The 25,890-nt window shown below is 38.5% G+C and overlaps 2 protein-coding genes across 15 annotated transcripts in view; one reads left to right on the forward strand and one right to left on the reverse strand.

Annotated features, from left to right (window-relative positions):
* The window catches only part of N4BP2L1 (NEDD4 binding protein 2 like 1), a 22,263-nt gene extending 11,455 nt beyond the window's left edge, over positions 1–10,808 (forward strand). The window contains exons 2-5 of one of the 3 annotated variants that reach the window (XM_004012135.5): positions 5,213–5,340; positions 5,651–5,739; positions 7,646–7,722; positions 9,254–10,739. In XM_004012135.5, coding sequence (XP_004012184.2) covers positions 5,213–5,340; positions 5,651–5,739; positions 7,646–7,722; positions 9,254–9,512 — 553 coding nt within the window. In that variant the 3' untranslated portion in view covers positions 9,513–10,739. Of the gene's footprint in view, positions 1–5,212; positions 5,341–5,650; positions 5,740–7,645; positions 7,723–7,771; positions 7,841–9,253 lie in introns of all 3 variants that reach the window. The other 2 variants (XM_027973024.2, XM_027973025.3) reach the window with 2 other exon arrangements.
* A 1,949-nt stretch (positions 10,809–12,757) lies between these two features.
* Positions 12,758–25,890, reverse strand: part of BRCA2 (BRCA2 DNA repair associated) — a 53,901-nt gene continuing 40,768 nt past the window's right edge. For 4 of the 12 annotated variants that reach the window (XM_042254798.2, XM_042254797.1, XM_042254799.1 and 1 more), the window contains 6 exons: positions 24,177–24,375; positions 23,767–23,930; positions 23,540–23,678; positions 16,881–17,125; positions 14,906–15,052; positions 12,758–14,026 (listed from right to left, as the gene is read on the reverse strand). In XM_042254798.2, the coding sequence (XP_042110732.1) occupies positions 13,385–14,026; positions 14,906–15,052; positions 16,881–17,125; positions 23,540–23,678; positions 23,767–23,930; positions 24,177–24,375 (1,536 nt within the window). In that variant the 3' untranslated portion in view covers positions 12,758–13,384. Of the gene's footprint in view, positions 14,027–14,905; positions 15,053–16,880; positions 20,144–23,539; positions 23,679–23,766; positions 23,931–24,176; positions 25,513–25,890 lie in introns of those variants that run through there. The other 8 variants (XM_060394457.1, XM_012184606.5, XR_009595234.1 and 5 more) reach the window with 7 other exon arrangements.

Below are 25,890 nucleotides of genomic sequence, written 5' to 3' on the forward strand. Positions count from 1 at the left end.
TTGCAGTTTTCTCTTCCAAAATATTTTGTCTTGAATATGTGTTACTTTGCTAATTAGAAAGGAAAAGTAATATTTTTAAGGCTGGTATAGACCAAGACACAGGAGCAGCTTGAGGGGGCACCTGCTGGGCAAGTTTGGGACAACTTGAGCATCGTAAAGAACGACGATGGTAAGCATTATTAAAAGGGGAAAGGGAAAGAGTGCTCTTCTTTGCTAGACAATGCCACCGAGTAAATACAGAAGAAATTACATGAAATAAGTATTCTGCTCTTCCCAGTGTCATAACTCATTTGGCAGTGATCAGCAATGAATGTAAAGCTCATCGAGGGAAGGGTTGTTGGGGAATAGGATAGTACATGGGGCCTCTCGTTACATCAACCCTCCCCACCCCAACATGATGTAGTATCACAAGGGAAGCAATACTAGCTGATGCCACCTGTTAGCCAAGTGATAAACTTAGCAGGATGGAACAGACAGTCATCACATGCAGTCAGGTACTCAAACATCACCTCTGTATTTTCCTTCCAAACATGTTTAATCTGAATCTAATTATGAGAAAATAAGCAGGCTAATACAGAATATGGGGCATTCTCAAGCCAACTCACTAGACTCTTCAAAAAGGGAAAGCAGGAAGAGAGGTTCAGGAGAGAGGGGGCAAGTATATACCTATGGCTGATTCATGTCAACGTATGGCAGGAACCAACACAATATTGTAAAGCAATTATCCTTCAACTAAAAGTAATTTTTTTTTTAAAAAAAAGGGAAACCAAAGAAGGCATGAGGACAGTTCTAGATTAAGTGACACTAAAGAGACGTTAATAATTAAATGCTGTACTTGAACCTGTGAAGATATTATTGGTACCATGAAGGACATTTTAAATTAAAAAAACTATTAACATTGGCTATTATAAATAGCTAAGGGCTTCCCTGGTGGCTCAGAGGTAAAGAATCCACTTGCAGTGCAGGAGATCCAGGTTCGATCACTGGCTCGGGAATATCCCCTGAACGGGATGGCTGCCCACTCCAGTGTTCTTGCTGGGGAAATCCTATGAACAGAGGAGCCTGGTGGGCTACACAATCCATGGGGTCAGAAAGAGTTGGACGTACCTGAGCATGCATGCGTTATAAATAGCTGTAATATAAAATTGTAATATAAATTAGTATATAATTTATGTATAGTATTTATAATTCAATTTTTAAGTTATGTGATTATTTAGGATAATGTTCTTATTTATAGAAGATACTTGATAAAGCATTTGGGAACAAGGTATCATGATGTCTGCAACTTATTTTTAAATGCTACATCAAAAATACACATGTGAGAGAAGTGAAATAAATGAGGCAAGACGTTAACAACATTGTTAACAAAAATGTTAATAATGGAGGGTAAGGAATGTTCATAGTATTCTTTCAACTTATTTCTATAGGTTTGAACATTTTCTAAATATAAAAGGTTGTGGGGGGAAAGTTTAGGTGGAAATAAAAAGGAGTGGGAAAACTATGGACTAAATGAGACTTAAGGAATGGGATCAAATACAAAGCATGGATCTGGTTTAGCTCTAGATTCAAACAAACCAATTGTAGGAATATATTTATGAGACAGGAAATTTGAACACTGAAAAGATATTTGGTGAAATGAAGTATGAAGCAGATGAAGCAAAACTGGCCATATAATGATAATTGTTAAAGCTGGACTGTGGGTACATGGGGAATGATTATGTTATTCTGTCTATTTTGCATGTTGGAAAATTCCAATAATAAGGGGTACAACTCAAAGTTACATACTAATGTTGGACTTTGTCAATGAGTGGGTGAGTGACTAATAGATACCTACTGCTGCTGCCGCCAAGTCACTTCAGTTGTGTCCGACTCTGTCCAATCCCATAGACGGCAGCCCACCAGGCTCCCCTGTCCCTGGGATTCTCCAGGCAAGAACGAGTGGGTTGCCATTTCCTTCTGCAATGCATGAAAGTGAAAAGTGAAAGTGAAGTCGCTCAGTTGTGTCTGACTCTTCGAGACCCCATGGACTGCAGCCTACCAGGCTCCTCCGCCCATGGGATTTTCCAGGCAAGAGTACTACAGTGGGTTGCCATTGCTTTCTCCGAATAGATATCTAAATATATTCAAATGTTCTCTATTATTAAACAAAAGAATTACACAAAAGAGTGATGTTATGAAATCAAGATTAGAACCTAAGTTACTCTCATAGCAGTAGTTTCAGATGAGTTTGAGGGGCACTGCAGAGGTGAAAATTATGTGGATGTAGTTGTCTTTTTTTTTTTTTCCCTTTTTTCATTCTCTCAGTTTCCCTAATGCATGAAGCTCCTGACCACCATAAAGAAAGCTAGAGCTGGGGCATTATGCTTGTCACTTCTGAAGCTGACGGAATGGTATTTATTGCTTCCACTGAAGTGTGAGACTCTCAGGATTGCCTTTTGAATCAGTTCTTCATTTAGTTAGGAGAGCTTTTAAGTCTTGAGTATTCAAAATGTACCATGACTGCCAGTGCTGATTTAACATTCAGGTGAAGGTAAAACAAGTTTTGAAGGAATGATCATTCAGCAAGATCAAAAAGTCCACTCTTTCATCTACTCCAGTCCCCCAGTTCCATTAGAATTGTAAAGGTGAAAAATGGTCCTATTTTTGCCTGCCTGTTTGTTAGGAGGACCGTATGGGCTATGGTCACATGTGTCTTGGGAAATGATGAGCAGGTGGTTCAGCTTCATAGTGGTCCTGAACTTTGCAAATAAGGCAATACTTTCTTTTCTGTGTTCTCTTTTTTGCTTTTTAGAAGGGAATAGAATTCAAATAAAATGTGAATTGAACACATGTCTTAAAAAGTTCTTTTTAATGAAAAATTAGAGTATTAACTTCTAGTAGATAATATAAACCATAAAGAGGAAATAAAGCTATGAAAAGAAAAACTCCATTCTGAAAATGACAACACCAAAGCTGTAAGTGGCAGACTTAGTAGGAAAACAAATGAAGCCAGATTTAGAAGGGATATTTAAGAAGTTCTGGAACTAATATCCAGAGTTGCTTAACTTAGTACACAAAAGATAAGGAAAACAAGTTACACAATATTATTTAAACTCTGAATGAGGCTTTCATGTTTAAACTAGATAATGATGAAAATAATTCAAAAACTGTAACACATTTACAAATATAAAATACGCAAACCTGAAAGTGCAGTTAGTGTCGCCCTAAGATTTTCTTCTAAGGTGTCTTTATAATAACTGTTTGCCCTGGAGGTTAACGTTTGGATATCTGATTTGAGCTTTTCAGTTTGAGTATCTTTACAGTCAAAAGACATTTACAAAGAAACTGCAAATCCATTTTAGCAGATCTTTATACTTGCCTTTCTTGTCCATTTCTGTATCTGTGGTGTATTTAAAATGGCCACATTTTCTTTGCCACCCCTCCTAGTATGTACACACTCCAATGCACTTTACTATGATGGCATGTAAACAATTTTGGTTGGAGAATCTGACTTCATTTGCTATTATTAATAAAATAACAGTACCTTGTGTTTGTAAAGTACCTTACCTCTTGAAAAATGTTTTCGCGTACCTCACCTCATTTCATCCTTACTGGAAGCTCTGTTTAATAGGTCGTGATATTATACAAGTTTTCAGTCAGGAGCACACAGGAGCTTAGAAAGAGAGGCCACATGACGGTAGTGGAAGAATCAGGAACTGAACCTAAGTGTTTCAAGCAGCTTAGGTGCTTTACTCTATTTTCTGTGGTTTCACTGCCTTATGCTTTTTCCTGCTTAAAGAGCATTCTTCTTGATGGAGAACAAACAGAGCTGAATAGTTCTGTTTTCTTTTTCTATTTCCTGCTCTTGTTATGTTCCAACATTTTTTTTTCCTTTTTTTTTTTTTTTAAGTGTTACTTATTTTTGGCTGTGCTGGGGCTTCGTTGCTGTGTGGGCTTCTGTCTAGTTGTGGCAATCAGGGGCTACTCTCTAGCTGCAGTGCACGGGCTTCTCATTGCAGTGGCTTCTTGTTGCAGAGCATGGGGTCTAGGCATGCTGGCTCAGCAGTTGTGGTGCACAGACTTAGTTACTCTGCAGCATGTGGAATTTTCCCAGACCAGGAATCAAACCCGCATCTCTTGCATTGGTAGATTCTTAACCACTGGATCACCAGGGAAGTCCTCCCTCCAACTTTTAAATATCTTTTTATTCTGAGCATGGCCATTTTGTTATGGATTGTATCTGCCTGGTGAATTTGTTTGAAGTTAGAATTATGCTGGGGAGCAACCCAGGGAGAAGGGAGAGAACCGTGTGCTCATTGTGTCAGGCACTGCATAAGGTGCTTCCCCAGGTTATTGGATAGTCATCCTCACTTAGCAAGATGGGTGCTGTTATCCTGTTTTTACAGGTGAGGAAAAGAGGCTCAGAGATTTACTTTGCTACTGTCTTGCACAATAGCCATCTTCTCCCCCAGAAAAGTCTAAATAAGAATTTCATGTGGAAATATCTTCTCTTTGAAGTTATTATGTACAAAACTTCATATGCTTTTTTTTTTTTCCTTTCCTGCTTTAAAGAGGGGACTCCATGATGCTTTTTCTTTTTTTCTGTGTGTGATATTTTCGTATTCAGAGAGAGTGATAGAAGTTTAGGAAAGCCTAGGGAATGTTGGATCTGCATCTTTTCTTCTGCTGGTTTTAGAATTTGGTTTAGGTCACTGTTAAAATGTTACCTGTTAGGGGTAGCACACACATCACTTTTATCTACATTTCATACCTCAGCAAGAACCAGTGTCTCACATGGGTCCTTATGGAGAACAGAGCTCCAAGGCGAGGGGACCCAGGACAGGTAAGGGGGTGCAGGAAGGGGCTGCAGCAGGGGTACTTGGGCATCTCGGAGGAATGTCAGTGAGGGCTGTGCCCATTCTTGTCACCTCTGCAGCGAAACCTCCAGAGTTTCATCTAGAATCAGTTCTGGTAGCTGCAGAAATCAGCGCAGTGGTGACCAGCACTTGTTAAAGAGTTGGGCAACACGCACAGTCCCCTCTCAGCCCTCTCCTTACCCCTATGAAGGAGTGATAACTTCTAGAGAGAATCTCTCTTTTTAAAATGAATTTCAACAACTCGAACCTGGTGGCCTCACAAGTATAAACTGCTAAATGTTGACAATAGAAGGAAATGATTTATAGTGTGAAAATGCATAGTCATAAAATAATCTCTTGTTTCCCCCACTCTCCAGACAGTTGCAACACGACTTTCCCAGAGCCCTGATTTTCAGCACGGATGATTTTTTCTTCAGGGAAGATGGTGCCTATGAGTTCAATCCTGACTTCCTGGAGGAAGCTCATGAGTGGAACCAGAAAAGAGGTGACAGATTCCTTTCCAAGCTCCTGGGAAATCCTCTTGTGCACATAGATTGTAGCTCCAGCAAAATGAAAAAAAATTATGGAAGGAGCTTAATCTAAAGTTCTGCCATTTTTCCCTCTCAAACAGAATGCCAGTGTGTAATCTCCCTAGATTCCAGGAAAAAGAAAATTATTGATAATGGGTTCTGAAATAGGTAGTATTAAAGTTGTGTAATGAGGACATCCTGTAATAAAAATAACAAAATATGGAGTACACTCACCCTTCTGTGATTGTTGCATGTTGTTCACTGTTATATAACATTGTGTTGCAGCAAGAAAAGCAATGAGGAATGGCATATCCCCCATTATTATTGATAATACCAACCTCCACGCCTGGGAAATGAAGCCCTATGCAGTCATGGTAGGAAGAAGTATCATTCTGAATTTTCAGTTCTGGACATTTTGTGAGAAAGTTGAAACATTTGTTCTTTCTTCTTTTTTTGGTCTTCTGTGATCTCATATTCATTAATAGTAGTTCTCCCAGGAATCCGGTAAAGAGGTTTTATTTTAGCGTTTCTCTGCCGTTCAATGGCTGAAATTTGCTGAGATGCTAATACTACCTCAGGGTACATTTTAAAAATACGCCTTGGTCTGAATTCTTGACAGCATTTCTGTCTTGGTTGTTTTCCTAAGGGAAGGCACACGTAGGAGCATCCGCTGAAACCTGCTGAGAAGTGTTGGACTAGGTGATGCCTCCAGTGGAGCTGTAGATGATGTTCATAGGACAGTTTTGTCTTTGCCACGCTGGGGCCTTCAGTACTATGTGGTGCTTCTGCTGCATGGGAGTTCCAGGGCAATGAATTTCTTAGTTTAAAAACAGATTCAGGAGTAACACTGTAACCCTATTAAGATATTAGAATACAAACATAAATGCACATATAAAGGTAACAATTCAGCCGTCTACTGTCAGAACAGTCAGATGAATGAAGCAATGTGTACATTTTTCTTTATTTATGAAGTATGTCTGATCTACTTTTCAGACATATTTCATCTTTTGTGCTAATATGTTTTCATTCCTTACTGCGTGTAATAAGGAGAAAAAATCCACAAACATACAGGGAGAGGAAGAAAACAGCTGAGTATTCTCCCTACTTGGCTAATTTTAAAGCGAATCTCTAAAACTGGACTCATGGCAGCCTGTTTTTAAGCCTTTTTAAAATATTTTGGGCAGAGTAGCTCACATAGAGGTGTGCTTTTGTCTAGATACTTTCATCAGTTTTACTTAGGCCCAGACTGTGGGACTTTGCTGAATGTAGGACAGAATGAGCATCCACTTTGTGGTTACTTCAGTTCATGGATCAAACATCCACTTAGGGAAAAAATGGACAGGGATATGAAGAGTCAGGTTAATTAAGGCACAACTCCGAACCAAGAGGCAGGGCTTAACTGAGAGTGGCTTAAGGGAAGTCATTTTACTTTTTATTTTCTAATATCTAGACATGTACAATCTTTCCCAGCCATCCAGAGCTACTACTAAGACACAGAAACTAGATATTTTCCACATATGATATTTGATATCCTTCTGAAATTAGAAGTGTCCATCTAAAGAATGAAGAGGAAATCCCCTTACTTAGCCCATTTTATTCTGTGTTTTATAACACAACAAACAGTAGTCATAACAGAAAGTTCAGTTTGAGATAAAATAAGTAGTAGTCAGTTAATTAATGCAAAGAACATTTGATGTTTCCGTGGAAATGGTAATCATTTTCTAAACTCAAGGAAATATGGCACGGTGAATTGAGCCAAACTATGTGGCATGGATGGGAGAGCTACTTTTTGGAGGGAAGAATATGTGAAGTATGTGGAAATCATTTTTATTTCCCAAGCTCTGTGCCTTTGGTACTCTCACTTTGTACACCAAGCTGTGAGGACTAGCCAAGGCACTTGGTGACAGTGGACTTATGATAATCACATATACGGGACTGTGGGAAACCATTGGAGTTCATTGCTCATTCCTATGGACAGGGAATTTAAAACAAGTTCAACGATCTATCTTTTTAAAGGTTCAAAACAAAGAACTTTTGTCATTTTCCAACATAGTAGGTAGAATTACTGAAAATTTATCATTGGGAACCATAATATAATCTGAGAGTGGCTAAGTATGGATATGTACCAACTGTATTTGTTAACATAAATTAAGGCATTGAATTACTGATTAAACAAAAGGAATGTTAGAAAAGAGTTGTAGTAAATGTTAAATGGCAGCATAAACATTCCCAAACATACATACCATGTCTTCAATGTTTTATGTACTTTTGAAAAATCAGGCACTTGAAAATAACTATGAAGTTATATTCCGAGAACCTGACACTCGCTGGAAATTCAACGTTCAAGAGTTAGCAAGGTACTTCTTTGTTTTTCTAGCTCCTCATTATGTATCCTGCTGTTTTCAGGTATTTCAGACCGAACAAAAGAATCTTTTCAGGCTGGAAATGGACATGGTAGTTTTCAGGCCAGAAATGGTAATTCTTGGAAATTGATAACTTTGGAATTATTAATGTGAAAGACTTTACTTTGGGGTCAGTTTTCTAATATAATGCTAAATGCTAAATCTTGGCTTGGACTTGGTCCTCAAAAAGGACATATTTAACATTCTGCTAAAATGCTTCTTCATTAATGGACATTTAAAAGCACTTTCCTCTGCATGGAATTGCACTTGTGAGTGGTGTTTTTGCACTTAGGCTAAACAAAGACCTTCAGATATTGAACAGTCTGTGGTTCATTTATGGTCTAGATGCCGCTTCTAGTTTGTAAAGCAATAAATGTCCAAATAATACTAACTTGTTGATTGAATGCATGGGTTCTGATAATTCACCATCTGTGCTATTTGGTAATGTCAATGATTTAAAGTAACCAGTGAGGTCAGAATTTACTTTTTAGGAATAAGTCTAATTCATCTTATGGTTATAAGCAGATAGTGTTTCCCAAGGGAAACCTCTGTCAGAATCAGCTGAGGTGATTGTTAAAATCCTAGTTCATGGGGCATCCCTGGTGGTCCAGTGGTTGAGAATCTGCCTTGCAATGCAAGGAATGCTGATTTGATCCCTGGTCCAGGAGGATCCTATGTGCTGCAGAGCAGTAAGCACATGCATCACAACTACTCAGTCTGGGAGCTGTATCCACTGAGTCCACATGTCACAACTCCTGACGCCACACACCTAGAGCCCGTGCTCTGCAATAGAGAAGCCACTGCAATGAGAGGCCCGTGTCCCGCAACTAGAGAAAGCCCCGGTACTGTGGCAACAAAGACTCACCACAGCCAAAAAAATAAATAATAAATATTTTTAGAAGTCCTAGTTCATGGACCCCATTCTTAGTTGAAATCTCTGATAATTACATTTCAAAACTATATCCCTAATTGATTCTTATGTCCATGAGAATTGAAGAATGTTGTTTTAATAAGGATCTAGCCTGGAGAATCCCAGGGACGGGGGAGCCTGGTGGGCTGCCGTCTGTGGGGTCGCACAGAGTCGGACACGACTGAAGTGACTTAGCAGCAGCAGCAGCAGCAGCAGAATTATCTAGGACTGACATAAGTGATTATTGATATATGCATAACAAATTGGCAAACACATAAGAAGAGCTCATGGTGCTGTCTTATGTTTTGAAGCACAGACTTGAGATTTCCAGAAACAGCATTTTTTGATGTTTTACCTCAGGATAGTTTGGGGGTGTGCAGGGCCGCATGAAAAACAGTTACGCTGAATGATAACTGCTTAACATGATGTTTTGCTTTTGTCAGAGTTCCATCCTGAGAATAGGGAGTGCATATCTGTGTAATAATACAGGACTTGTAAACTACAAATACTTGTAAAATATAACTCATTTTGATATGCTGCCTTAACTAAACATTTGCATTTTTTTTTTCCATGTAGAAGAAACATTCATGGAGTCCCAAGAGAGAAAATACACCGAATGAAAGAACGGTATGAACATGATGTTACCTTTTACAGTGTGCTGCACGCAGAAAAACCAAGCAGAGCGAACAGAAACCAGGACAGGAATAATGCATCTCCTTCCAACGGTGCAGGGTACTGGAACACCTACGCAGAGTTCCCAAACCGGAGGGCACATGGCAGCTTCACTAATGAGAGCTCCTTTAACAGGAGGGGTGGTTGTCACCATGGGTATTAGAGGCCTCTCTTATAGGCATTCCGAATTTTCCTAAATCAGTTTTTACTTCAATTTTTGGTATTTATTCTCCGTTCAGTGGTAGTCAGAGCTCTAATTCCAGTGTAAATAGTCAAGCCTGAGAGTTTCTGTGCAGAAGTCGTTACATGCCTCTTCAACAAGCATTTGTTAAAGTGATCCTATGTGCATGGTCTGATGCTGGGAATTCTGCCGATTTGATTAAACAAAATCTTTTCTCTAGGGAAAGAACTAATTCAAAACTGAAACCTGAGAACATACCCAAGAACGTAATCAACCACACAGGCTCATTAATGAACTGAAGTGTTTTTAATATAAAGCTTCAGTAGCCCTTTCTCTGAAGCAGTCTATTTTTTCAGGAAATTCATCTCCATCAGGAAAGTTGGAAAAGTGGAGGAGAAATAGTAGGCAGGAACAATTTTTTAATGCCATTGCTACTTTTGATCATCTGTGTATCGAAAAATGTGAGATGTGTGGCTATAATGATGATATTGATTTTCCTTTAAGATGAAGACACCAGGAAGTCTATACCTAAGGAAATATTGTCCTTCAAAGTAGACACTTTGGGAAATTATCACTTTATTTTAGCGGTGTGTCATTGTTAAAAATATCTGTTAAAATCTTAATAGTGATACAAGCTACTGAGGAAAATCAGTGTCGTTGTTTCAAGTCACATCTTGTGTTTTAACTACCACTTTATCAAACAGGGTTAAACCTGTTTGATAACAGTGATAAACCTGTTTGGCTGTTGAGCTAACACTGTACATAAAACAAGCCTGCCTTTATAAAACACCGATTTTTAAGAGGAATAATTAAGCAATTAAAAAAAATTATGCCTATAAATGTGTATAATCAGTTGGCAGCTCCAAAGTTTTGGGCGTACAAGGAATGAAGCATCCCAGGATGTCCTGACATGGAACCAGGAAAAGTCATGCTCCTTTTGTGAGGAGCAGTCTCAGTGTTTTGTGAGGCGTTAAGACAAAGTTCTACTACAGTTTTTATATTAATATTGAATTTATGAATCCAAATCAAATTTTAACAGGTTGGAATCAGATTAATTTGGTGTGAGACCACGGATAAGACCATGTAGGATGTATGCTTTATTTCTTGTTGGCTGACAACTTCTTTCTAATGTTTTGTGAAGCATTATTTTAAGTGTTATATATAATGGTGCTTTTATGGTTATTAAAAATTATATATGGTATTGCTTTATATGGACTTGTCATTGAATCTAATTTTTTGGGTTTTAATAAAAACTTATTTGCCATAAATTTCACAAAATTCTACCCTATTAAAAACTAGTTTTTCTATATTATAACTATATTTACCCATCTTCTTTGATGACTAGGAGACACAGAGGTAAAGATAAAAGCAACTTTATATTTTACTTGTTTGTATAAATTAAGCAAATTTAAAAAATTATTCCTATAAATGTATATTATCAGTTGGCAGCTCCAAAGTTTTGATCTCTGTACATTAGAAAGACTGTATTAATATTCCAGATCTAGTGTTCTAGCCTGGAGAATCCCAGGGACAGGGGAGCCTGGTGGTTGCTGTCTATGGGGTCACACAGAGTTGGACATGACTAAAGCGACTTGGCAGCAGCAGCAGCAGTACTATTGAAATCTATTCAACATCTTGATGATTACCAGCAATGATTTGTAATTTTTTCATTAATTTCATTAACATTTAAAAAAATTGATGTCTCCTTTGAGTAGTAGCAAAGTTTGCCCAACAAACTAAAATTAAGTGAATTTGAATGAATCTAAAGTATAGTTTGGCTAAATTCTGTGTATCCAAGCTCAACACATAACACATAATAATCTAGTAATAATGATAATCTACATTAACAGTACTCCTGTTTTCCAGACCCCAGATAGTCCTGGGTAATCCTAGACAACGTGGTCCCTAGGTCAGTGCAGAACGAGGTCAGTGTGGGTGGCTTGACTCATTTAGGATAGTAGAGGTGAGAAGTGTCAGAGTCCAGATGAGAGTTTCTTTGCTCAGTTCCATAGGAGCAGCTGAAGGATCATAACTCAAGCCCACCTGATTTACTTCTGACTCTCTGCTTAGGGTTTCTGGTTCACCTGGCCTGGGCTGGGCTACTTTGTATTTATTTGTCCTACTCTGAAAGAGCTCAGAATAGTTCCCTGGTACATTTGCCCTTTTGGGAGCATAAAATCATTAATAAAATGCCACCAACTTTGTTTATCCCATCTAGAAATGACCTATTTTTTCTTTCAACACCCACGACTCCTGATTTTTAAAAATTTTTGAACACTTAACACTGACTTGTTTGTGTATTAATATTTGCATCACTCACAGGGTCGGCAGAGTGCTTTATATACACAAGAGGCTCTCATTAAGTGATTGTTGAGTAACACAAATTGCTTTTACCATTTACCCCTTATCATGCAGTGTACATTGATGACTTTGTAATAATTAAATTGTCACTTCTGGGGGGACAATATCCATATATACTCAAGCTTCACATTTTATTTATATAGCTTGGCTATATTATTTACAGTTTATAAACAGCAGAGTGTATGTTAGATGTCTCCATTATGGGTAGTCTAAATGCTAATGAAAAATGAAGGTGGTAATAGCTTAAGTTTTTTCAAGAAACAAAAAGGCTGAATTCTTATAATTTTTTCTGTTCAGCTGAGACTCAAGTTTTATTTCCTGTTCTAGTGGGTGGATCATTGGGAAAATGATTAGGATATGAAGACCAAATTGTTTTATGAAAAAAAGTTAAATCACATTAACAAGACTGGCAGAACACTTAAGTTAGAAAGAATAGCAGAACAGACTATTATGTTAATTTTCAGAAGCAAGAAAAAACATGGGTCACAGTTATAGAAGGAAGCAAATTGCTTTTTGAAAGGATTTATTCTTGGCTTTAAGGTGTGTTTATAATGAGATTTAAAAACATGATATTGTATATAAATTTAAGACATACTAAAACACTTTATGCTATTAGCTCCTAGTTTGAACTGCTTTCTCTTTTTTCTCTATTAAAGTAACAAATGAGAATACCGTCTTAAATTGAATGGTTCTCATCTGCTTTGGTGGTTAGTGAAAACTAGGTTTAAAAGGGACTGCTTGCTGAATCCTGTGATAGGACTGAAAGCAAGGAGAATCAGTGCCAATTTGAAAGAAAGATTTTCTCTTAAGTTGCAGTTCAGATCATTTTGTTAAGAAATAAAAACAAATTAACACAATGAAGTCTGTTTCTGATTTAAAGTATTTCAACTTTTAATAAATAATTTAATTTTACAGATCAAAATGGCATCAAAAAAGGAAGTGCACCGAGGGTTCTGTTTTTCTTGTAGTCATGCTGACTTAAGGATGAAGAACTGGTCGAAAGAAAACACCACTGTAATATCTTACTCATCTTGACTTCTTTGATCAGGAAAAAACTGTATTAGAACCAACATATGCATTATGGGAAACTGGTTCATAGTGGGTTACCTCTTAAAAACAAACCTAAAATGGAACTAAACCAAAAAGAATTATGTGAGTCAAAATAACTTTAGTTTCCTGTAGTTATAAGAACACAATCTAAAAGAAACAGTCGTGTTTACTTCATTTGTAATACTTAGAGTGATCAAACCCAGTCATAAAGGTTTAAAGGAGATTTTCTTGATTAGTTAATATATAGTTACACAGTTTTAAGATATATAATTGAAATAAGAATATACCAATAAAGAAAAAGGGAAAGAGCATTTCTGTGATATACAAACACCAGATAAACTTTTAACTATTTCCTTCCTTTCCTCATTATGCAAATTGCAATGTACAGTTTGAAACTCTATGTTTTACAAACTGGAAAGGTTGAGTCAATAACTGATTTATTGTCATTTTGGTTTCAGTCGCCTTTGCAGTCTCTTGGATATATTTTTTATTGCACTTGTGTCCTGCATATTAGTCTCCTGTTCTTCAGTCCTGGCTGGGGAGTTCTCTCGTTCTTTGATCACAGATGTAGTGTAAGGCCTTTTCAGTCCAACGTAATCCTTAGGACTAGTGGGAACAGTCCTGTTGGACTTACTGGTAGATGTAAGTTGATTTCCTCCTGCTGAACCAGATAAAAGGGCTTGGGTATTTATCAGTGCAAGTTCTTCATCAGCTATCGAATCACTTTCCAAAAGAGAAATGTTGTTAAGGTTTTCAAGTGGAGTCATCTGAGGATAAGTCAATTCTTTTTTCTTCATAGGTGTTTCATATTTGGTGCCACAACTCCGTGGTGGCTGAAATGCTTTCTGTGCAGCTGGAGAAACAAATGTACAAATGGGACTAACAGGTGGAGGTACAGGCAGTCTACTCAAGAAATCCAAGGCTCTTCTCTTTTTGCAGCTTTTTCGGTCATCAGTCTCTTTTTCTCCTTTGCAACAAGACTTTGAAGTCACTTGGGCTGATACAGGTGTGCAGACAGACTTCTCTTTTAGCTTACAAAGTGACAACGGACTTTGGTAATTCATCTCACTGCTGGGAGAAGACAGCTAATGAAAAAAAAAAAAGACGTAGCCTATATAATTATGTCCTAATATATGAAAAAAAATCAAATTAGCTTTATTAAAAAATATGTAAGCATACAAATACCACACACTTTCACTCCCCTAGTGGCTATGATTTCAAGAGACATTAATATTATTATTCTTATTCCAGAAGGAAAGATTGTTGCATAAGAGGATATAAAAATGACATGAAAATAAAGATGAAGAATAATTGTAGTAAAAGCAAAAAGGAGGTAGGAGACATAATTTATACTTTAATCTTTTTGTTATTAACAGGTTAAACAAAAATAAGCATTTTAAAATCATTTTAAGAACACAGCCTATGTTCCTACTTTTCTAGACTGACTGGCGGCAAATGCTTAACCCCTGTATGTCATACTTTCCTTGTCCGTAAACTGTATATAATTTTTATCTCAGGGTTGTTGTGAAGGTTAAATGAGTTAATATATATAACTTAGCAAGTTCAGCTACTTAAGAACTAGTCTTTAGCAAAATTACAGACTTTAGCTCGATTTGCTTTTATTGTGATTTAGAGTTAAATTGAGCTTAGAAACAACCCTAGTTATACAGGATAGTCCTCTGAGCAAAAAGACATGGGCAAAAACATCTCAGTCATGTGTACTGGGAATGCTAAAAATGAAAGCACCCATTTACAAAATTTGCCCCCAAAGAGTGTTACATTCTGGCTTCAGTAAACAAGATAAACTTTCCAGATAGCCTATACCTATAGGAGGCACTAATAATTAATGACACTTTCTAATTAAGTTTAATTACAGTTTATTATGTTTACTAGGTATACATCGGAATATATTGTTGCCTTTCTATAGAGTATTTATAAAATCTGTTTAATTTAGATTAACTTACCGGAAACTTATTTCCTGAACCAAGGACTGTTTGAGCAGTGGGTGGTGCTGAAGTACAGTCTTTAGTCGGGGTGGACCACTTGGGATTACTTGCATTAAGTAAACGAATCAGCTTGTTTTTTGCATCCTCGCAAAACATATCAATATTCTAAGAAAATAAATTGGAAAAGCTGGTTTGTAAAATGCAAACCTACACATTCATATGTTTTCAGAAAATGTTACCTTTAAAACCTGAAATGATAGCAGCTGTCAAATAATTCACCAGTGTAAAAATGCAAAAGCTACATCAGTGATTTATTAGAGGGAGAGAAGGAAAGAGGGTGTGTGTGTGAGGGAAAAAGATATCCTGGGTCAGGAAGATCTCCTGGAGAAGGGATAGGCTACCCACTCCAGTGTTCTTGGGCTTCCCTGGTGGCTCAGCTGGTAAAGAATCCACCTGCAATGGGGGAGACCTGGGTTTGATCCCTGGGTTGGGAAGATCCCCTGGAGAAGGGAAAGGCTACCCACTCCACTATTCTGGCCTGGAGATTCCATGAACCGTATAGTCCACAGGGTCGCAAAGAGTCAGACACAACTGAGCAATTTTCACTTTCAAAATGAGAACATCTTCATATCTGTTCTAAGAATTAACTGAAATAACATACAGGTTATACCATATGAAACTTGTTTCAGAAGCCACAAAGAGTCAAATAGCAGCAGTTTGATTATGGTTTAACCTAAGTTATCACTATTTTGTTAAAATTTTAAATGATATGTAAATGAACTGCCCTTGAAAGTTGTCAAGAGAAAATCTAGGATAGAAACAGTAAGTACTCCACAAGGGAACCAAATAGTGAATGTAACCCCTAGTTTACATTTACAGCCCCCAGTTTAGAAGCCATAAATAAATTAGGGTGTTATTATTCATGATGTACATTGAGTCCAGGTAGAATATTATACAAATTTTATATAGCTAATGCTTTTAAAATAGACTTTTATTTATATGAATTCTGAATAACATATTTCAAATATTAAACTACAGGACTAAGAGGCTTATCTTTTATAGATTTTCATTATTACAAGTTAGCATTTATAAAACACCGAATTTTATTGGGAGGCAGCACTGCATGGTAGTTAATAATAGTCTGGACTCTGCATTCAGATGGCTTAAGCATGAATCCTGGTTCTACCAATGTGGATGTGTGACTTCTGTTTCTCATCAATGAAATGGGAAAATAGTTCCCTACGTTATAGGGTTGGTGAAGTGAAGTGAAGTTGCTTAGTGGTGTCTGACTCTTTGCGACCCCGTGGACTCTAGCCTGCCAGGCTCCTCCGTCCATGGAATTTTCCAGGCAAGGATACTGGAGTGGGTTGCCATTTCCTCCTCCAGGGGATCTTCCCTACCCAGGGTTGGTGGGAGCATTAAATGAGACAGGCTTACAAGGCCAGATGTACAGTAAGTACTCAGTAAGTTTTGTTCTCCTATTTGGTATTATTTTAAATCAAAGACAGGTACAAATGATAAAATAGTAGATATGGAGTTTAAAATGTTAATTTAGAAGTGCTTTTTTTCTTTTATGGCCATTCCACGTGGCATGCAGGATCTTAGTTCCTGACCAGGGATTGAACCTGTGCCACCTGCAATGGAAGCATGGAGTCTTAACCACTGAATTGCCAGGGAAGTCCCTAGAATGTAAATTTGGAATCAACATATTAAGTGATTACACTGCCATGTGCTGTAAACTACGGGTAACATATAATTCTTGTTACCAATTTCCAGTTTGCCTACATGGTCTACAACATCCTTCTCACAATTTTTCCTAATTCGGTTCCTGTCAAATCATTCTTTCCTCCCTGATGGCTGTCACTCACCATCTCCTCAGGTTCATGAATGATTAATATATGATGAAATCTCACATTATATGTCAACTATCCAAGTTTCATAAAAGCTGCCGGAAAATGCCGACATGTATGGTAATGCTCAAGGCTAATTTTACCTCAACAGTATTTTTCATTTTGTGGAATGCCTCTTGAAAATGGCCCTCCTTAGGACTGGCAGAAAACATGGAAAAATCTCCAGCAAATAAAGTAGGAATTCCCAATTTACACTCTGGTCGCCACTGGAGGTTGCTTGCAGCAATTAAGATGTGAGGTTTAATAATGTCCTCATTAAGATCTATCCAAAACTTTATTGCCAATAAATTATGGCATTCATCTGACAAATAGACCAAAGGAGCAATACCTAAAATGGAAAAAACAAAAGCCAGAAAATGGAAAACTTCACTTATATATGTACTGGATAAATGTTATAAGGAAACTCTTTAAGTATGGCCATTTATTTTGTGTATGCTAATGGTAAAAACAAACCAAAATAACTAAATTTAGGGAAAGCTCAGGATTTTCAACAGCTCAGGACCTGTTGCTTATGGTGCTAAAATTTCAACGCAGTATGACAACACATTCTGTTACAGAGGCCCTGGGGAAGCAGGAAACATGTAAGCTGAATAATGAATAGGAAAAATTCATCAAGATGGGAAGGAAGAGGGCATTCTAAGCAAAGTAAATGACTTTTTCAAGGTAGGAATGTTAAATATTTTAGTGTGCCAAGAATGTGAAACTAAGTAGCTGAGGTTTGTGGGGCGGTGGCTTAAGGCAGGAGGCTGAAGGCTTTTTCAGGCATCGGACGGAGTTTGCATTTCATTTTCTAAGGGACTGGGAGCCACCGAAGATTTTAAGCTAAGAAACCTCATGATTAGAGTTGGGTATTGGAGAACTGGTAGTTCAGGTTTAGGGTGGCACTTTGAAACTTTCTGATAGAAATTTCTCCCACTAACACTTGACATCAAACTAAATAAAAAAAGAAATGTCTACCAATAACATATAAATAAGGCATATCCTAATATAAAGTTTAAGAACTGGTGATGAAGGAAAGAAACAGAAGATTGTGGGATAGAACGAAGCACAAGAGGGCTCGTCTGCTTCTCCACACTGGTGAGAGAACACACATTTTAAGAATTCTGTATTCTTAAATCTGAAGAAAAACAAATAGAAATAATCAGAAATAATGAAAATGGCTCTGGTGGAAAACAGGGTAACAGTCATGGATTGAGTTGCGTCCCCATAAAGATGTTAACATCCTAACCTGTGAATGTCACCTTACTAGCAAACACAGTGTTTGCTAACAAAATCAAGTTGAAGTTTCATTTCAGTACATCCTAATTGAACGTCCTTATGAAAAGGGAGAATTTGGACACAGACATGCACACAAGGAGACTGCCAGGTGAAGAAGGCAGAGACTGGGTGAGGCATCTGCAGGCCAAGGAAGGCCACAGCCTCCTAGCAAACCGTCAGAGGCTGGGAGTGAGGCACAGGACAGACTTTCTCGGAAGGAACCCACCCTGCCAGTACCTTGAGTTTGGACTTCCAGCCTTCAGAACTATGAGATGATATGCTGCTTAAGTTTGTGGTTCAGCAGATGAATGAATACATGGGGCTACTTGCTGAACTAGGGAAAATGATCTGCAACACAGTATCTACCAGGAATAATGGGAATAAACAGTGGATAGCAACTAAAATACCCCAGCTTCATAAAGGAACTAAGAGGGGTAAAACTGGTCTTCAATACCACAGAAAAAGAGTCAACTGCATGAGGTGTTGGCGGGTCCCTCTCACACAGCTCACCTCGTCACCACGATCTAGTCTTATGTCTGTCTCCAAGAGAAGCCGAGGTTCCCAGTTCATCCCACACGTGCAGTCCCTGGTGGAAAGGTGGCAGCCTCTGCACACTGCCTCTCTGGACACCGTGTCCCACCTCTCCCTTGTCAGCCTTACCTCTCTCTGTGGCATCAAATGCCTCTGACAGGCCTGGTCAGGCCCTGGCTCTTTTCTCTACCTACTCCCCACACCCAGTGACCTCATCATCCTGTCTCCTGAATTTAAGCATCACCTGTATGTTGATGACTTCCCAACTTGTATCTTCAGCCTAGACGATTCCCTTACAACAGTATCCAGCTGTCAAGTAGAAATCTTTAGTTGATAAAGCTCCTGGCCTTCCCTGCCCACCTGTTTTTGTTGCGTACTCCCCTCTATATAGCAACTCCATTCCTCTAGTTTCTCAGACAAAACTCGGCCCTCACTCCTTGATTCTTCTCTTCATCCACACTGTCCCCCTACCTTCAAAATACAACCACAATCCGACTATTCCTGGCCACTCCCATTGCTTTGTTTCCTCCAAACTATTATCAATTGCCTAAATTTCTACAACAGCCTCCAGCTGATTTCCCTGTTTGGAGTCTCACGCCCCGCTGCAGTCTACTCTCAATAGAGCAGCCTGAGTGATCCTGAGAAAACCTAGTCAGAGGGTATCACAGTTCAGTTCAGTCACTCAGTCGTGTCTGACTCTTTGCAACCCCATGGACTGCAGCACACCAGGTTTCCCTGTCCGTCACCAACACCTGGAGCTCACTCAAACTTATGTCCGTCAAGTCAGTGATGCCATGCAACCATTTCATCCTCTGTCATCCCCTATTTTTCCTGCCTTCAGTCTTTCCCAGCATCAGGGTCTTTTCCAAAAAGTCAGTTCTTCGCATCCAGAGAAGGCAAAGGCACCCCACTCCAGTACTCTTGCCTAGAAAATCCCACAGATGGAGGAGCCTGGAAGGCTGCAGTCCATGGTGTCGCTGAGGGTCGGACACGACTGAGTGACTTCACTTTCACTTTTCACTTTCATGCATTGGAGAAGGAAATGGCAACCCACTCCAGTGTTCTTGCCTGGAGAATCCCAGGGACGGGGGAGCCTGGTGGGCTGCCATCTATGGGGTTGCAGAGTTGGACACTGAAGTCGACTGAAGTGACTTTGCAGCAGTTCTTCGCATCAGGTGGCCAAAGAATTGGAGTTTCAGTTTGAGCATCAGTCCTTCCAGTGAATATTCAGGACTGATTTCCTTTAGGATGGACTGGTTTGATCTCCTTGCAGTCTAAGGGACTCTCAAGAGTCTTCTCCAACACCACAGTTCAAAAGCATCAATTCTTCAGTGCTCAGCTTTCTTTATAATCCAACTTTCACATCCACACATGACTACTGGAAAAACCATAGCTTTGCCTAGATGGACCTTTGTTGGCAAAGTAACATCTCTGCTTTTTAATATGCTGTCTACGTTGGTCATAGCTTTTCTTCCAAGCTATGCACTCAATATGCCAGCAAATTTGGAAAACTCAGCAGTGGCCACTGGACTGGAAAGGGCCAGTTTTCATTCCAATCCTAAAGAAAGGCAATGCCAAAGAATGTTCAAACTATCGCACAATTGCATTCATCTCACACTAGCAAAGTAATGCTCAAAATTTCCAAATGAGGCTTCGACAGTACATGAACCATGAACTTCCAGATGTTCAAGCTGGATTTAGAAAAGGCAGAGGAACCAGAGATCAAATTGACATCAGATGGATCATAGAAAAAGCAAGAGAGTTCCAGAAAAACATCTGCTTCTGCTTTATTGACTATGCCAAAGCCTTTTGACTGTATGGATCACAACAAATGGTGGAAAATTCTTAAAGAGATGGGAATACCAGACCACCTGACCTGCCTCCTGAGAAATCTCTATGCAGGTCAAGAAGCAACAGTTAGAACTGGACATGGAACAACAAACTGGTTCCAAGTTGGGAAATGAGTACGTCAAGGCTGCATATTGTCACCCTGCTTATTTAACTTCTATGCAGAGTACATGTGAAATGCTGGGCTGGATGAAGCACAAGCTGGAATCAAGATTGCCGGGAGAAACATCAATCACCTCAGATGCAGATGACACCGTTCTTATGGCAGAAAGCAAAGAACTAAAGAGCTTCTTGCTGAAAGTGAAAGAGGAAAGTGAAAAAGATGACTTAAAACTCAACATTCAAAAAACTAAGATTGGCATCTGGTCTCATTACCTCATGGCAAATAGATGAGCAAACAATGGAAACAGAGAGACTTTATTTTCTTGGGCTCCAAAATCACTGCAGATGGTGACTGCAGCCATGAAATTAAAAGATACTTGCTCCTTGGAAGAAAAGAGGGTATCACTCCTCTACTTGAAACCTTCAGAGAGAGAATTCATGCAAGGCCGATGCCAAAATTCAGTCCTCCACTGCCTCTTCCCAGCTGTTACTGCCCACTTGCTGGCCGCTGCTAATGCTTTTAGGCACCAGGGTCATTCTCTAACACGACCTTTGTCACTGCCGCCCCTTCTTCCTGGAATGTCCTCCCATCCCCCCACCAAGATGTCCACAGGCCTCTCTCCCTTTAGTCCTTCATGTCTCATCCAGATGCCACCTTTGCAGTGAGATCTTTCCTCATGTTGCTGTCTAAAGCTGCAGTCCTCTCCCCTTCCCCCATCCTACCTGTCACTCCCTCCTTCATTTTCTTCCTTAGCCACACTAAGAAAACTGTATGTGCTACTTATTTTGTTTGTGATCTCCCTCCCTAGCCATAATGTTGGCTCCATAAGGGCAGGGATATTTGCCTGTTTTTCATTGCTATGCACCTAGGCATTTAGAACAGTGCCTGGCACATGACAGGCATTCAATAAATATTGATTGAACAAACTGAATAAACATTACCCACCCTCTATAACAATAATAATGATGTTTGGAATAACCCAAATATGACAAGATGAAATAAAAATGCTACAAAAACCATGTAGTATAGTAACATACTGTGGTTAAAGAAAAACCCACAAAGCACTAAAACACAAGTAAACAAAAACACTTGAAGCAAAAAAAGAGAAAAGAACATAGCGAAAGACAAAGAGCACAACCCAAAAATAAAACTAAAAGAAAATTTCTGAAGTCTTCAAAACTGACTCATGCTATTGTACTTAATAGGAACATAATCAATAAAATAAAAGCTTGGATATGGATATTGGATGAAAAATACTCCTGTAAGACAAAAGGAGACTGCAGGATCAAAGAAAGAACCTGAGACACCAATAAACTGTCCATAATGGGACTGATGCATGCATTACAAACCACAAGGAATAAAACATATTGCAGAAAAAATTACTGACATAGAATCATGGTGAATGAAGATGGAAAAGACAGAAGCAATCAGAGAAGAGGTTAAAAAAAATCCAACATAAGACTAACTGCTGGCTTTGAAGTAGAAATCCTACTAAGAGAAATAAAAAAGATTCATTCAAAGATATTACAGAATTTATCTGATACAAAGAAAGCACTGAATCTACAGATTATTATTTAGCTGCACCATGTAGTTTGTGGAATCTTAGTTCCCCAACCGGGGATTGAACCTGGGCCCCCTTAACAGTGAAAGCACTGAGTCCTAATCACTGGACCACCAGGGAATTCCCTGAATTTGCAGATTAAAAGGTCATCTGTGTTTCAGGAGAACTGTATAGAATGCTTATAAGATACAGCTTGAACTTTTGGACCTCAAAACATATTCTTCAGACATCTAAACATAAAAAGAAAATCACCTACTAAATGTGGGGAAATTTTAGACTGTGCAATGTCAAGAGAGGAATTTCTACAAAGTTCTGAGGGAAGAAAAGAAAGCAAGATCCTACATTATTATGCCTGCCAAGACACAGTCCCAGAATTAGGGCAATAGTTTCACATTTCAAACATATGAGGAACTCCTGGAATATGGCACAGTTGAAGTCTTGAAAAAAGGACTGACGATAAACCTTAGCCAAAGAGCTGAGGAAGCGAGAAGCTGTGACAGAGCAGTTGATCAACAAGGAATCCATGGATCTGAGACCCTACCGTGAACTCGGCACTGTTTTAAGAGCTGATGATACAGCAGTAACAAAGTCTCTGCCCTCAGAGAGCTAACACTCCAGAAGAGGGAGATCAAGAAAACATAGTTAGGTGCTGGTGGGTGCTATGGAGAAAAATAAGGCAAAAAAGGGGAGAAAAAGTGCTCAGTTGGGAGCAGGGGAAATACAGCTTTTACAAAAGGGCTCAAGAAAAGGCCTCTTAGGAGGCTGAGTTTCACCAGAGGCCTGAAGGAGCCAAGGGAATATGGTTGCCTGGGGGCAGGGTTTCTAGGAGAGGGAGCAGTGAGGGTAAAGGCCCTGTGATGAAACTGGACGCAAGAATAACAAGGAAGGTGTTAGCACAGCTGAAGGGGCACGGGGACCAGAATTCTGGAGGGTAGGGGTGGTGAGACCAAATGCTGAAGGGCCTGGCATAAAATTACCAATAAATGGAAGGCTTTTGTGCTAAAGTTGAGACATAAGCTGGGCACATAGTTTGCAGATAAAATCAACAGAACAGGGTATGGAAGGAGGAATGAACAAAGTTATATTGATAGAATAAAGTAGAGATTAATTTGGCTAAGATGTTAAAGAGGAATAAAAACTGAGGTAGGAGGTGAAGGCTTGATAGCTCAGTTAACTGCAGAAGGAACTTATTTTGTAATCATTACTGTGGTGCAAAACATTTTCTAGCAATTTCTTTAAGTAGCACAGAATGGCATATAAGTTGTTTCCTCGTGGTATTATAGAACTGCCTTTAAGAATCAAGTTAAATGTACTTTCAAATCACTAGTTATAAAACTTGTCAATTAGTAGCTTCAGTTAATCATAAGGAAGACAAATTTTAAAATATAATACTTTTCCAAGGCATCCATAAAAAAGCTACCATTAAATACACTGTGTATTACCTATTTTTTTCACAACAGAAACTACAAATCCTATTAGGTCCACCTCAGAACAAGGTGGCTGGAAGTCTGAATCCAATAATTTGCTGAAGTGAAGGGGCTCCCTTGGCTGATAGATTTGTAATAGGATTTCATCTGAAGCCTACAAGAAAAAAAAAATCAGTATACATGGATTCTACAAACTAATACGCATTTATCAAAATTAAAAAATTATGATGAGAAGTTTATACCGGTAGTTGTTGATACTGAGTCTTTTTTGTTGCTGTCAACTGTATGTTAGCTCTTTCATATTTACTCTTAGATTTTGATGCTGTAAGATGATAGATTCTGTATCTCTTTCCCTCTGTTAAGAGGGAGTATAGTTCTGATGATGGACGCCAGATATTCAATATAACTATTGAGAGAAAGAGGAAAAAGACAAATTATAATGGAAGAAATGATAATCATTAAGAATCTTGTTTAAAAATAAATACTGAGGACAACAAAGATCCAAGGGATATATTGTCATTTTGTGGGCACTGGGAGCCCATTTTGTCTCCCCGATATATACTCACTTAACTCTTGATCTACCATTTGAAATAATAAGCTAATAATTTTTTAAACTTAAAATTGATTAAAAACAAAAACTCTCCATACTGACCTGAATCTTTTTCCTTTCTCTTATAGCTCATGATACGCAGCTTCCATACAGGTGTAACGTCCCTTGGCAAAATCTGTTCCCCTTGCTCAGCAGACTCCATAGCCTTCCTGAGTTCCACCTGGATCTGGGCTTGCTTCTTATCATTCAACATCTGTCTGTGATTATTCAAGGCTCTTAACTGCTCTTCACTAAAATAACCCTGTGGCCAATTGGTATAGTGAGGCAGATGATTTTGGAGTATAAAGCAAACAAAACAGAAACAAACCACCTCATCTATTGGAGACGAATCTCTTTAAATGGGGATAAAATACAACAGAACTGAGTTCACGTTAAGGATGTGACAATATAAAAATGGAGATTTATGTACTCAGTTTATCACATAACAAGTATTTTCAAGTGCCTTAAACAGTTTAGTAATCCTTGTGACAAATTTACTGAGGGCCAATCAACCCCTACTTATAAATATACTCTAATAATCATAATCATCAACAGTGACATTCTAAATGGCTAACATCTGAATGCTTATTATATTTCAGAAACAGGTCTATGTATGGGTAATGTATTAATTTATTTAATTCTTAAAGTAATCCTATGAGGTAGGTACTATTATTGTTTCCATGAGGTAGGTGGTGAAGCTGAGGTACAGACAGAATAAATAATTTGCAGAGCCATATAGGCAGGGGTTGGCTCAAAAGCCCTCCATTCTTAGCCCCTGTAGTATAATTTCATTAACTCTCTGGAACAGTAGATGATATTTAAAACAGGTATGTACTATAAGCACTTATCTCTGTCTCTACATTTCTTTCCCAGTCATTTAGCAAACTGGTGTTTGAACCTCCTAGGAATCTCACCCAGTGTTAACAAAAAATAAAGGAACCAAAAATAAAATAAATGAGAATTCTGACACATAACCTACTAGACTGCTGCTGACTCACCCATGTTAATACCTGAGTCTGTATTGGGAAGGGGAACTCTGTGCCTTACAAAGATGTTCCTGAACAGGCAGTTTTTTGGTTAAACATTAATTTTTAAAAAATTATGTGATTTCAGATGCCCTACAACAACTAAACATTATCACTGAAAACAAGTCCTTTTAACAGATATTTTAGAAATTGATGGCAATTTCTTTCTCTAAGAATGATAATGATACCTTTCTTTCAGTGAATCTCTTAGAACCACATAAACTTAGACCCTTAGAGATAAGCCACCCTCAGGCTTTCCCAGGCAGATGGTGGTGGAGGAGGTCTGAGGTCTGTCCAGCTACACAGGGCCAGGGTCTAGAACTTAAGTCTCCCAGCTCTCATCCTGCCCCCTACTTTCTCCTTGTAAGTAAATTCTATAAAAGGAAACCAAAATAATATTTTGTTAAATTTTATGGATGAAATTAAGACTGTTTTCATAAGCGTCAACAAACATAGAGACAGAGACAAATAATTTCTCAGGAAAGCATAACAAAGCCATACAGACTTGTAGCAACTGTACTCACAGGCTTGAAAATCAGACTCACTATCCATAGACAGTCTGTGTTGTAACATTTGGGAATACAGGGGAATTCTATTCAGAACAGCACTGCTCACTCTCTGAGCAGAGCAGTGTTTACTGTGAGGGCCCACTTAAGAAAGTTAAAGCTGTATACAACTTTTACTGTCATCAAATAAATAATATTCATCAATAAACTGTCTTCCTAAAATTTCCCCTCTTCTCCCTATTTAGC

This window comes from Ovis aries, chromosome 10 (genome assembly GCF_016772045.2).
Source record: "Ovis aries strain OAR_USU_Benz2616 breed Rambouillet chromosome 10, ARS-UI_Ramb_v3.0, whole genome shotgun sequence".
Classification (NCBI taxonomy): Eukaryota; Metazoa; Chordata; class Mammalia; order Artiodactyla; family Bovidae; genus Ovis; species Ovis aries.